The sequence below is a fragment of the Balaenoptera physalus genome (assembly GCF_965194825.1).
Source record: "Balaenoptera physalus genome assembly, chromosome: 20".
Taxonomy (NCBI): Eukaryota; Metazoa; Chordata; class Mammalia; order Artiodactyla; family Balaenopteridae; genus Balaenoptera; species Balaenoptera physalus.
The window spans coordinates 2,586,628-2,600,045 of record NC_138901.1 but is presented as its reverse complement, the minus strand read 5'-3'; the positions used below and the strand labels follow the sequence as shown (position 1 = coordinate 2,600,045).

The following is a 13,418-nucleotide window of genomic DNA, read 5'->3' as shown; positions in this document are numbered from 1 at the left end:
GAATCTGTCCAAATCAGTCTACAGACTCTTGATAGAGACAGTTCTGGCAAAACAGACAAACCAAAACAGAAAGGAGAAAGGGGGCCTCAGCATTTTAAAAGGGCTAAACGCATTTGAAAGTATCGTGGTTTCAAGCCAACTTTGCACCAACATTTCACAAGCATGAAACTCTACAGAAGACATGTCAGACAAGAAAGAGCGCTGTGACTGTGTATGGCGTTTATGTGATCAGTGAAACTTCTTGTTAAGCTACTGCTGTCCTTGGAGTTTGAAGGGAAGGATCACCTACCTCACGGAAGAGTGCGCCATAAAAGGTGACCGTAAAAGGACAGTCCACGGTCCTCATGGAAATATCCAAATCCATCAGTAACCTTTTCTGCTCCTGGCTATTTACTGTGGCCCGGATCCGCTGAATGGGAATGCATGAAAAATGTATGGTTACTGCTCCGAGGATGAGTCTGGTAATAAGGCAGGGACCTTGAAGCGTCGCATCCTGAGAATAGTACCAAAATCCACGGCACAACTTCCAGAAACAACCCTTCAAATATCTACCCTAAAGGATTAGCTATTTGTAACGAATGAAAAGTAAGGAAGACTGTTATTCATTTGGTTTCCCCGAATAATCCCCAGTAAGGAGCAAACTGATAATATAGTTTGGAGAGTATGCAAATGTTTGGGAATGCATCTCCAAGTTACAAAAACAGTCTGATTTATTATGTGGGTTTAGTGCAAAGAGGTCAGAGTATTAATTGATTTGGGGCTGATTCGGGGTCCTATAAAAAAAGCCAAAAGCCCCTCTTTGTGAACAAGTAAGAATATTTGGACTAAACAGCAACTGTAAGAGAGCTGATTCAGGAAAGGAAAGAGGAGGAATCAAAGCGAAATGGAGAAACTGTCCATTCCCACCCCAGGGCTTCTGAGAGAAGAGAAACCTGTCACACCAGCAAATGTAGCCTTATAGAAACACGCTTATGTCATTAAATGACAAGACGATATAATATCACGAGGCTTTCACATTTTTTGCCTATGTAGCAAAGAGCCTGCAGAAGAAGAAACTGAAAAATCTACAAGGTAAGGGAAAGATATCTCCATTCTCCACAAAAAGAGGCATCCCAGTCATCTGCACCCACATTCCTAACAGTTCATCTAGAATTAATACATGGGTCATTCTCCAAGGTCCTTCCAACATCTACTCAAGAAATTTGCAATGATTCTAAATTTCTTTTTATAGCTCAAAAGCTATGCAAATTTGCTCAAGATGATTTTACCCTCCTTTTTCCCACAAACGGAGACAATTTCCTCCCTCAATTCGGGTTTCCTGATTTTCAGGGACAATGCTTTAAAAGCAACAGAATAAGGGTTAAAAAGACACTTGTGAGACACAGAACCCAAATGACGTATGTGAGCTCTTGTTTGGATTCTGATTTGAAAAACCAGCAGGAGAAAAAACAGCAACAACTATTAGATGACGTTGAAGAGCTATTATCGATTCTTTGGCGTGTGATGATGATGCGGTGGCTGCACAGGAAATTGAAAGGAGGGGTCGGATTTATCAGTTAAAAAAACCTGGTTGATGCAGCTCATGCCAAGGAAGCACTTTTCACATATTTGGAGGGAAATACTGTTCCCTACGAATAAGCTTTTCTGTTTCACCCCACGGAGGATTGTTTTGCTTATATGAAAAGAGCTGGTTTGCAGTTGAGATGGACAAACTCATAAGTCAGGGATGGAAAATGTTTGGGGAAGGGGAACTCTACCTTCACCGCCATGATCTGCCCGCTGGGCACATGCCGCATCTTCTCCACCACCCCGTACGCCCCCCGGCCCAGCTCCACTATAGGCTCCAGGTCATCGGCCTTCACCTCAAAGTTCTGCAGGAGAGAAAAGCAAGAATACAATAGGAAAAAGGGAAATAAACTGGACACAGGCTACCTTGTCCTCTCTCTGGTTTCTCCCAGCATTCTAAGGGTCTTTCTAGTTCAGAACCTTCTGGTCTAGAAGCTTTTCCAAGCAGCCACTGAAAGCGAGAAGTGCATGGGAGATGGGTAGACCCTACTGCACCTGCTCGTCACGGGCACTACAGAGATCCAGCTCCGACTCAGCCTCCACGGTGCTCGGTGAAGGCTGACTCTGCACCGTGGTTCTTTAGCCCTGCCCCTCGCTTGCTGACGGATGGCGGCTAGATCTAGGCCTGGACTTCGACGAATCTACCCCAAAGAGAACTATCTACTCGCCTCAAATACCTTCCCTCAGGACCACAACAGCCCGATTTCAGTTCGACATTCAAAACAGCAAGAGCTCCACAGACCACTTGCATTTACATTCAAACTTTATTGACCCACCGCCCCTGACAGCCTGTTACAGAAAATGCATTTTTTTCGTTGGCCAGTTGGAAAGCATCCATGTAAAACGGTCACGATATTAACTGGCAGACATAATTTTTCTCACCTGATTTCCAATAGAAATGCAAGCTTTGGAGTCTAAATCTCGAGGTGGCCTAAGAAAGAGAAGGGGAGGAAAAAAACATGAGACATTTAGTCAAATATGACGTTCCCAAATCAGATGCGACTGGAGAGATCTTAGGAATAAGGTGAAAGCTCATGAGTAAAATAAAGCAGCATAAAGGGGTTAATAGTGTGGGATTTGGAATAAAATACATTTGCATTTAAATCACTTAATCTCTGAACTTCCATTTCTTCCTTTTTTTTTAAATTTATTTAAATTTATTTATTTTTGGCTGCGTTGGGTCTTTGTTGCTGTGTGCGGGCTTTCTCTAGTTGCCGTGAGCGGGGACTACTCTCCCTCGCGGTGCGCGGGCTTCTCATTGCGGTGGCTTCTCTTTGTTGCAGAGCACGGGCTCTAGGCGCACGGGCTTCAGTAGTTGTGGCTTGCGGGCTCAGCAGTTGTGGCTCGCGGGCTCTAGAGCGCAGGCTCAGTAGTTGTGGCACACGGGCTTAGTTGCTCCGCGGCATGTGGGATCTTCCCAGACCAGGGCTCGAACCCATGTCCCCTGCACTGGCAGGCGGATTCTTAACCACTGTGCCACCAGGGAAGCCCCCGTTTCTTCTTTAATACAAATATATTAGTACACTACCTCATGGAGTAGGAGTGGGTATTAAATGAGATATTCTAAGTAACATGCTTAGCAGAATGCCTGGCATACAGTAAATATTCAATAAATATGAGCCGTATATATATAGTTATGTGGATAATTACACTACTCTAGTAAGCCCCTGTATAAGTAATTATATTCTTATAAGGAAGTAAAAGTACTAGACTCTTCTTTCATCCGAGAGCATCCATGTGCCCAATTATCCCACCACTTTTTCCACAACTGTTTTAACAAAAAGAAACAATAATATGGTTCTGTTAGCTCACAAAATTCATAGATCACAGGAATTCCAAATCTATCTAATCCTGCCTTTAAGATGGAACAAAGGTCCAGACAGGTAAAGTGACTTGCCCAAGGTCACGACTAACCCAGGCCTCCTGATTTTCAGGTCAGAATCCTTTCTGTTCTACTAGTCTGGCATACCCAGTTGTGGTATTTCTTCTATACATAGTGTACTCACTATCCAGGGGTCATCTCAGCAGCTGAGGTTTGCTGCTTTTGTGTCTCGATTAGAGAAAACACGGTCTTCGCATGTGTATTTATTTCCCTACTTCATTGCTACCTTGGCTGATAACAGTCCACATACGAGAAAGATATTTGGCTTTGGCTGTGCACCTGACTATGAGCCTAGAGAAGCCCTTTCTTCAAATAAATACACCAAAAGCATCCTGACAAAAGCAGTAAATCCAAGAAACACAGAAAACATAACATACAACAAACAGAACACACATAACAAACACAACATAACAAACTTGTTAATATGATCAAACGAATAAAGCGATAGGAGGCTAAAGACAAAAGAATCCCGGTGTTGCCTGAACAAAGGGCGACCAAAAAGGGTGGAAATGCAGGTGTCCCCAAGGGGACGTTCCAGGTCAGAATTATACAGAAAAATACAAGGGAAGAAGAAAGGAAGAGAGAAAAAAATCCTTGGCCAACGACAATTTTCCCCATCCCTAATGTATTATAATTCTACCCCTCCTGCTGAAACTGACTAAATAAAACAATAAGGAAAATGTAGGAACATAAACACAGATACACACATGAATCTAAGGTTTTAATGGCAAGCCTTCCCTCACCTTAAAAATCTCTTTGAAACATATAGAAAACCTAAAGTAAAGTTTTTCTATAGTAACTTAAAACCAGGACTGAGAGGGAGGAATAAAGAGGAAAACACACACACACACACACACACACACACACACACACACACACACACACGGCAGTGATGTTTTCATATATCTTGTGTTTCTGAGCAGGGGATTTTTCTTCAGAAACACTTTCCAGAGGAATTAAATTTCTGAAAACCTGATTTCTCACTCTTAAAACCTCCAAAGCTCTTTTTCTTTAGTTGTCACAGTTTGTTTGTAGTAATTGCAATGGAACTTTGAAATAAAGACAAATATTATTTGAAACATGTGACTAATCTAAACAGTAAAAAATCCTTTGCAATTGTTCGGACCCTTCCTTTTAAAAAGAATGAAGTAACAGAAAAGGTCACTAGTTATTCGGGGCTACGTCCACGTGCTTGCCGTCCAGCGCAAGTGCTGGGTGAGACCTCCTCCAGGTCTGACATTCCAGTATTCATACCAGGGCTCTGCAAATTACAGTCCATGGCCCAGCTGTGGGTGAATTCTACACACTTAAAGGGTTGGAAAAAAACAAACAACAAAGCATCTTCGGCAGAGGCCATGGTGGCCTGGGTAGCCCCAGATATTTACTATCTGGTCTTTTGCACAAAAAGTTTGCTGACTCCAGCTTTATTCTAACCTTGCATGACAACTTTACCTAACAGGAGGGTTTCATGCCATTTTCCAGAAAGAGAAAAACGAAACCCAGAAAAATTTAGTGATATGCTGAACAGACAGTCCTCAACAGAGCTGAAAATAAAACTGATGTCCCCCAAGTCTCGGCCTTGACCTAAGGAGAAGGGGGTAGAGGCTGAAAACTGGGCTAAGTGCTTTACCTTCTTCTCCTGTCATTAAAACACACACACACACACACACACACACCTACCTATAAGTGTCATTGTTCCCATATTCCAGATGAAAACCTGTTTGGCGTCGACTTGAGCTAACTTGCTCCCAAGTGGTGAAGCTATGATTCAATGCAAGTCTGACTGAATCAGAGAAAACCTCCCCCACACCCAGGCCCCCTCTAATGAAAATGACCACCCACCCGCCATGAGGCCTGCGGGCTCAGCGAGTCTGCCAAAAGCATCAAATGATGGACTGAGACAGACAGCTTGTATTGGGTTAGTTGACACTGTATCCTGTCCAGGGCTGGGCATATCCGTTTGCCTGGGGCACCAAGTCTGTGCAGGAGGTTTAAACTGTGGGTGGACGTTCTCTGTTGCTTATTCACTATTTCAGTGTTCTGGGGAAAGAACCAAACTTATTACAAAACTCCTAACCCTGGAAGGCCAAAGGTATTCCAAAGGTCATCTGCTATTACTTTTTTATATAAACAACCAGCTTCGGTGTATTAAAATAATTATTTATTTATAATTCTACATGAGCAATGAGTTTACTGGTTACTATTATAATTATTATTCACCTATAATAATGTTTATTAATAACAATATATACTTATTACCTAATGATAATATTTATTAAGCATCTACTTGGGCCAGAGACCATGCGAGACCCTTTACATCAAATATCTTCTTTAATTTTCACAACTCTTAGAGGTGTTAGCTCTATTTTAATGTGAAGAATTGACATTGAAACAGACTAAATAATTTAAGAGAGGTCATCAAAGAGATGGTGACACTGGAACACAGAGCGACGCCACGAAGTCTTCTCAGCTGCAGAAGTAAAAGGTCCTGCCTCTCATGGATAGCCATGGGCTATTTGGCTGTAGTCACGAGCAGTCTAACGTGTGGCTAAGAGCACATGCTTGAGGGTCAGAGAACCCTCAGTTTGTATGCCACCTCTTCCACTTATTAAGTGAAATAATAATGATAATAACAACAACACTTAGAGCGACATTCATTGAGAAATTACATTGGAAAATGCACTAAACTTGACACTTAATGTGGACTGTGACATCTAATCCCCATAGCAACCCCATCAATGTTTGTTCCCGTTTTTCACAAGGGGAAACTAAGGCTTAGAAGGGTTAGGTAACTTGCCTAAGATATCCAACTGGGGAAGTTCAGATCTCAGATGTGAACCCAGGCATTCCAGCACCAGAACCTGGGCTCTTGGAGCTCAACTGCTTTGAGCAGGGCCCCTGACCCATGTACGGGTCTGTCTTCTCACTTACGAAGTGAGAGGAATAACAACTGCCTCTGAGTTTCTTGTGAGGATTAAGTGAAAGAATACTGACTAGCATGGAATCGATTTAGAATTAGTTGCTGCCAATCAAGTGAGGGAACAGCCCAGAAACCTGAGTCAAAGACACATTGGCATCAGTGACTCAAAGAAAAAACTCAAGTGAAGAGACCACACACGCAGCCCTAAAAAGAATGGGGCTCTGTCCCGGTCTATTTATTTGTGTGTAGTCCAGCAGAAGGTGGCAGGGTATATATAAATGGCAAGAGTCACCAAGCCAACCTCACAAAATTGCCAAGAAAAACTCAAAATGAGGAAGCTTCTTCTTTAGGAGTACATATTTCAGCCTCAGTATTAAAATAATAATAATAATAACAACAGCAATAATCCTGTCCATGAGCTAACGTGGGATAGTCTACAGTCATGAAGGGACCTTGGCTTTACAGGATGAAACAGAAAAGTACGTTCAAGGCTTATTCTACCACATGAGGGAAAGACAACAAAGAAACTACTTTTACCTTTGCATAAATTTTTATTCACTTTTTTATACCAAGCAAGGATTTATGGTGGTTTTCAAAAATTCATTAAAAAAAACAGAAAATTAATATAAATTATAAGGTGAAGACTAGCAAATTTTAAAGGGAAGGAATAAAAGACAGCTGGAAAGTGCATATGAGAATATATCCCGAAGGAAATGATAAAGAGCAGAAATCAATATCAATACACCATTCAAATGACTACAACAAAAAATAGTGGCGTCACCAAATCTTGGACAGGATGTGGAGAAACTGAATCACTTATACATTGCTGGTGAAAATGCAAAATAATATAGCCACTCCGGAAAACAGTTGGGCAATCCCTTAAAAACTAAACACGCACTGCCACCAGCAATTCCACTAATGGGTATTTTCCTCCCAGAGAAATAAATGTTTATGTTCACACAAAAACCTGTACATGATTGTTCATAGCCTTACTTATAACAGCCAAAAACTAGAATCAGCCCATATGTCTTCAATAGGTGAATGGTTAAACTCTGCTGTCTGCATGCACACTTACAGATGTACATGCATAACTCAGCAAGATATACTACTCAGCGATTAAAAGGAGCAAAGTATGTATACAACATGGATCAATCTTCAGGAAATTATGCTTGAGTGATGAAAGCCAATCCCAAAAGGTTACACACTAATCCCACTTATATAATAATATTTTTTAAATGAGAAAAATTAATAGACAACAGATTAGTGGTTGCCAGGGGTCAGAAACAGTATTGGGAGAGGTGAAGAGGGAAGGCAGTCGTGATTATAAAAGGGCAACATGAGGGATCTGTTGGTTTCAGAACCATTTAGTTTCTTGACTGTAGTGGTGAATGTATGAACCTACACAGGTGACAAAAATGGTACAGAAATTTAAGATCACACATACTAGTGAATATAAGTAAAACTGGAAAACCTGAATAAGATGGGTACATTGTATCACTGTCAATATCAATTGAGCTTATAATACTATAGTTTTACAAAATGTTACCATTGGGCAGAGAATATAAAGTTTTTCTATATTGTTTCTTACAACTGAATTTGACTGTACAATTATCTCAATAAAATTGTCAATTTGAAAAGTCAAAGAAAAAAGCAGAAATCAATAAAATTGAAAGCAGGAAAAGAAAGAAAACAAAATTGGCTCTTTTAAAAATTCAATAAAAATTGATAAATCTCTAGCAAGACCAACACAGATAAAAAGAGAGAAGACACAAATTATCAATATCAGCAAAAAAAGAGGGGGATATCTCAATATATCCTGCAGTCATTAAAAGAATAATCAGGAAATACTATGAGCAACTTTACCTTCATAAATTCAACAACTTAGAAGAAATTCCTTGAAAACTGCAAACTACCAAAACTTAGCCACAATGAAATAGATTATCTGAGTTGCCCTATAACTATTAAAGAAAATGAAATGGTAATTTAAAAGCTCCAGAAAAAGGAATATATAAGCCCACTTTGTTTCCCTGGGGAATTTTAGCAAACATTAAAAAAAAAAAGAATTGCATATATCGAATCATTATTTTGTACACCTGAAACTAATATTATGCTATATGTCAGTTATAGCTCAAAAACATTTTTTTAAGAATTACCGCCTATCTTATACAATGTCTACCAGAAAACAGAAGGTACTCTTACCAACTCATTTTATAAGGTCAGTGTTACCTTAAATACCAAAACCAGAACATAATAGCTCAGACACACAGACACACAGACACACACACACACACACACACACACACACACACTACAGGTCAACATCTCTCATGAATTTAAGACACAAAAATCTTCACAAAAATATTCACATTTTAGGAGATTAAATCCAACAATGTATAAAAAAAGTAGTATACCACAACCACGTGGGATTTATTTGGGGTATGCAAGGCTAGTTCGATATTTTAAAAATCCATCAGTGTAATCCATATCAACGGGACAAAGAAGAAAACTCCAAGATGACATCAATTGATGCACAAACACACACTCATGATAAAAATGTTGAGTACACTTCGACCAGAGAGGAATTTTTTCAACCTCATAAACAACATCTATGAGGACTTAACATCATGCTTAATGGTGAAAGATTGAATTCTTTCCCTCTAAGATGGGAGACAAAACAAGGTAGCCTGCTCTCACCAATCTTATTTAACATAATACTGAATATCCTTGCCACTAAAATAAGGTAAGAAAATAAAGGTTAAAAAAAAAAAAAAAACAGGAAGGGAAGAAATAAAACTATCTTTTTTGCAGAAGGTATGGCTGTCTACACAGAAAACTCTAAGTAATCTACTAAAAAAGCTCCTAGAACTAATAATTGAGTTTAGCAAGGTCACAGGGTATGCAATCAACTCAAAAACCAATTGCATTTCTAAATACTGACAATAAACAAATGCAAATCAAAATCAAAAGTGGAATACAATTTTTATTGCTTCAAAAAAAGGAATCACTTAGGTATAAATCCTAACAAAACCTGATGGAGAAAATCTGTATGATGAAACTATAAAATACTGTTGGACGAAATCAAAGAAAATCTAAATGCTTGGAGAAATCTACCACATTAATGTACTGGAAGACTGAGTGCAGTGAAGATGTCAGTGCTCGCTCAACTGATCTGTAGGTGAAACACAATTCCTACCAAAAATCTCAGCAAGCTTATTTGTAGACATAGACAAGCTTATTCTAAAACTAATATGAAAAGAGAAGAGCCCTAGAGTAACCAAAATCGTTTTAAAAAGAAAAGCAAAGTGCGAGGACTCACTTTTCCCAATGTTAAGGCTTACTATATAGCTGCAGGAATCAAGACAGTATGACAGACTGGCAGAGCAACAGACTCAGAGACCAATGGAGCAGAATAGAGAACCCAGAAATAGGTCCACACAAATACGCCCAATTAATATCTGACAAAGGCGCAAAAGCAATTCAGCGGAGGAGGGATAGCCTTTTCAGCAGATGGTGTTGGAGCAACCAGAAATCCATTGGCAAAAAAAAATAAAGCCTAACCTAAACCTCACGTCTTGTACAAAAATTAAACTTGAAATGTAACATAGCCTTAAATCTGAAATGTAAAACTAAAACACTTCTAGAAAAAACATAGGGGAAAATCTGTAGGACCCAGGACTAGGCAAAGGGTTCTTAAACTTGTCACCGAAAACATAACACATAAGAGGAAAAACTGATAGATTGGACTTCATCAAAATAGAAAGACAAGGGCTTCCCTGGTGGCGCAGTGGTTAAGAATCGGCCTGCCAATGCAGGGGACACGGGTTCGAGCCCTGGTCCAGGAAGATCCCACGTGCCGTGGAGCAACTAGGCCTGTGCGCCACAACTACTGAGCCTGTGCCCTAGAGCCCACGAGCCACAACTACTGAGCCCGCCTGCCTAGAGCCCGTGCTACACAACAAGAGAAGACACTGCAGTGAGAAGCCCGCATACCGCAACGAAGAGTAGCCCCCGCTCGACGCAACTAGAGAAAGCCTGCACGCAGCAATGAAGACCCAGAGCAGCCAAGAACTAATTAATTAATTAATTTTAAAAAAAAAATAGATGAAAAGACCCATTACAGACTGGGAGACAATGTTCTTGAATCATATACCTGACAAACTCTGTGCATCTAGGATATATGAAGAACTCTCAAAACTCAACATAAAAAAAAAAAAATCTGATTACATAATAGGCAGAGAAGTGCACAGACATTTCACCGAAGAAGATATAAGGATGGGAAATAAATGCCAGAAGTATTCAACATCAACAGCCATTAGAGAAATGAAAATTAAAACTGCAATGATATCTCACATCTACCAGAATGGCTAAAATGAAAAACAGTGATGACACTGACAGGGATGCAGAGAAACTGGGTCATTCATACATTTTTGGTAAGAATGTACATGGGGAAAATCACCCTGGAAAATACTTGGCAGTTCTTTGAAAACTAAAAATGGACTTACCATATGACCCAGTAGTTGCACTACTGGACATATATCCCGGAGAAACAGAGACTTATTTCTGTGCAAGAACTTATACATGAATGTTCACAGCAGATGTATTCATAACAGCCCAACTGGAAATTACTTGTATCTCCTTCAAAGGCTAAAGGGTTTAACAAACTGTGGTATATCCATACCATGGAATGGTATTCAGCAACAACAAAGAATAAACTATGGATACATGCGATAACTTGAATGAACCTCAAGGAAATGATGCTGGATGAAAAGGCCAATCTCAGAAAGGAGATGCATGATTCCATGTGCACCACAATCAAGAAGTAATGAAATGGAAAAGGAGAACAGATCAGTGGTTGCCAGGGATTAGGGACGGCAGGGGTGGGGGTCAGAGGTGGGGAGTAAAAGGAGAGGGTCTTGTAGTGCCATACACTTGGGTATCTTGATTGCGTTAGTCATTATGCAAGGCTGCACGTGTGATACAACTGCACAGAGCGACACACACACACACACACGAGGGCTTATATTGCTGGTGAAATGTGAACATGTTCTACGGTTTGCACCAATACCGCTTTCTTGGTTTTGATATGATACTAGGGTTGTGTAAGATGTTAACATTGAGGGGGACACAGATGGGGGAAGGGTACAGGGGACTTTGTACATTTCTTTGCCACCTCCTGTGAATCTACAGTTACTTCAAAATAAAGTTTTAAAAGTATACCCCCTAAAGTCCCGTATAGGGAAGCCACATGTTTGATCCTAAGCTCACGAGAAGAAACCAATCAGAGAGGAAAAGTTATTAATTACATAGTTCATAGGTCCAAGGGAAGAAAAATAACCAGAGGGACCAAAAAGAAAAGAAAAGAAAAGAAACCCCAATCTTGGTGGTAGATATGGAAAGAATTCCTCCTGCAGATCCTCGTGACAGGAGCAATCTCGCTTGAATCTGGCTCTGCAGCCCCGGGCGCTGAAGGACAGCCCTCCCCTCTGCTCTGTCCCTAGAGGTGCTTCAGTGGAAAGTGTGCTTACATGGCTGCACAAGATGCAGTGACCAGAGTCTTACAGAGCATGATCATTTTTATTAGCACATTCCAACACCAGGGGTGCACTGTCCGATACGGAGTGATCACGGTTAAGGTCAGAAACCTCTGCCAAGGGAGGTGCTTTTTTATAGACGAGCAGAAGCCTGAAACATTTAAGTTTCCGTTGGGATGGCCTCTCATTGTACTTGCTCTGCTGTAATTGTTTTTCTTGGAATTTCCATTCCTCCCATGCAGATGCTTTGATAGGTGGTCATACCCACAGCTAGGCAGGAAATACCCTCCCCACCCAACAGAGAGACAAAGAAACAAGATGGAGGCTCCAGGAGAGGGCACCCTGCTTCACCAGGACTTGCGCTCCCTTAGGGATTTGGGCCAAAGGCTCAGCTAACAAAGGAGTGGTCCTTCGTCTCATGTTTGCCTTCTGTTTATATGGGCAGGATTTAGGTGGCAGGATGCTGAGTTCTCACCAAATACCATCTTTCCACCTCAAACCAAATTTTATAGTAGTGGCTCTCTCAGGGGTTTGCTTGTTTGCTCAGATCTCTATGGAAAAGGCAAAAAGTCCATGTCCAGTGACCTTTTTGGATTTACATAGGACCCCATCTGCTGAACGCATTTGTAGAATTTTGAGCCAACTAGTAATGAGTTCAAAGCTACCCATTCCATATAGACTGACCGACTCTGATTATTTTTTTCAGGTCTCAGAACAGTAAGTACTTGGCTTCCGCCTTTAAAAGGCTCTCCTTTCTAACAACTATCTCCATAGTCAAGGTATTGCTCACCAGTCCAAAAATGAACTCCCATTCCCTGGAAATCTGTAAAGTGCAAGCATTTGGATTAAGACGATGATCCTGCCAGACTTACGTGGAACTGGTCTGAGGTTGTTCAAATGCTTCCTTCGGGATTTTAAGGCCAGGGTTTCGCTTCTTGCCTGTTGGGAAAGATGGAAGGATACAGTTAAGGTCTAAGTCACAGTATGAGAGCAGAGACAGAGACCAGCAGAAAAAAGGGCAGAACTGGGAACGCAGGTCTCATTTCTGCATTCAGAACCCCACCTCCTACCAGGACGGCTGTGAATGACAAGCTCCAGTCACCAGGCTGAGCAGAGCTTCCCAAGTGCAGGCTGAGGTCACGGTGAGGTTTTTCACCAGTCCAGGGGGAAATGTCAGTATAAGGCTGCCAATTCTCTTTACCCAGGAAGACCTGCCCTTTTCTCCCTGCTGGGAGTTTGGCATTCCAACTTCTTCTTTATTTTCTTGTACACAACAATGGTAATGGTAGACGGTGTTAGTTATAGGGTTTTTTCCTTTATAATGTCAGTCAGATGTACTCACACTTGTCTTAGTATACCACAGTTTTCTAAATTGATCTGTGATTAGCTGACAGAGTTAACCACGGAGGTAGACTAAAACATACTTTCCCACTGTTCTCCCCTTCCTGTTCTCAACCGCCTGCCGTAAGTTAAAACACCTAAGCGAAGGGTAGAGTAATACTTGTTCACTTCTGCCCTG

General features: G+C 40.9%; 1 protein-coding gene across 8 annotated transcripts in view; it reads right to left on the bottom strand.

Annotated features, from left to right (window-relative positions):
- Positions 1–13,418, bottom strand: part of MAP2K6 (mitogen-activated protein kinase kinase 6) — a 135,022-nt gene that overhangs the window by 32,740 nt on the left and 88,864 nt on the right. For 6 of the 8 annotated variants that reach the window (XR_014257830.1, XM_082442951.1, XM_082442950.1 and 3 more), the window contains exons 2-5: positions 12,772–12,838; positions 2,449–2,497; positions 1,758–1,871; positions 290–409 (exon numbers count right to left, since the gene is read on the bottom strand). Coding sequence is in view for 7 of the 8 variants with exons in the window: in XM_082442951.1 (XP_082299077.1) it covers positions 290–409; positions 1,758–1,871; positions 2,449–2,497; positions 12,772–12,838 (350 nt within the window). In the remaining variant the exon portion in view is untranslated. Of the gene's footprint in view, positions 1–289; positions 410–1,757; positions 1,872–2,448; positions 2,498–12,771; positions 12,839–12,962; positions 13,094–13,418 lie in introns of those variants that run through there. The other 2 variants (XM_082442956.1, XM_082442952.1) reach the window with 2 other exon arrangements.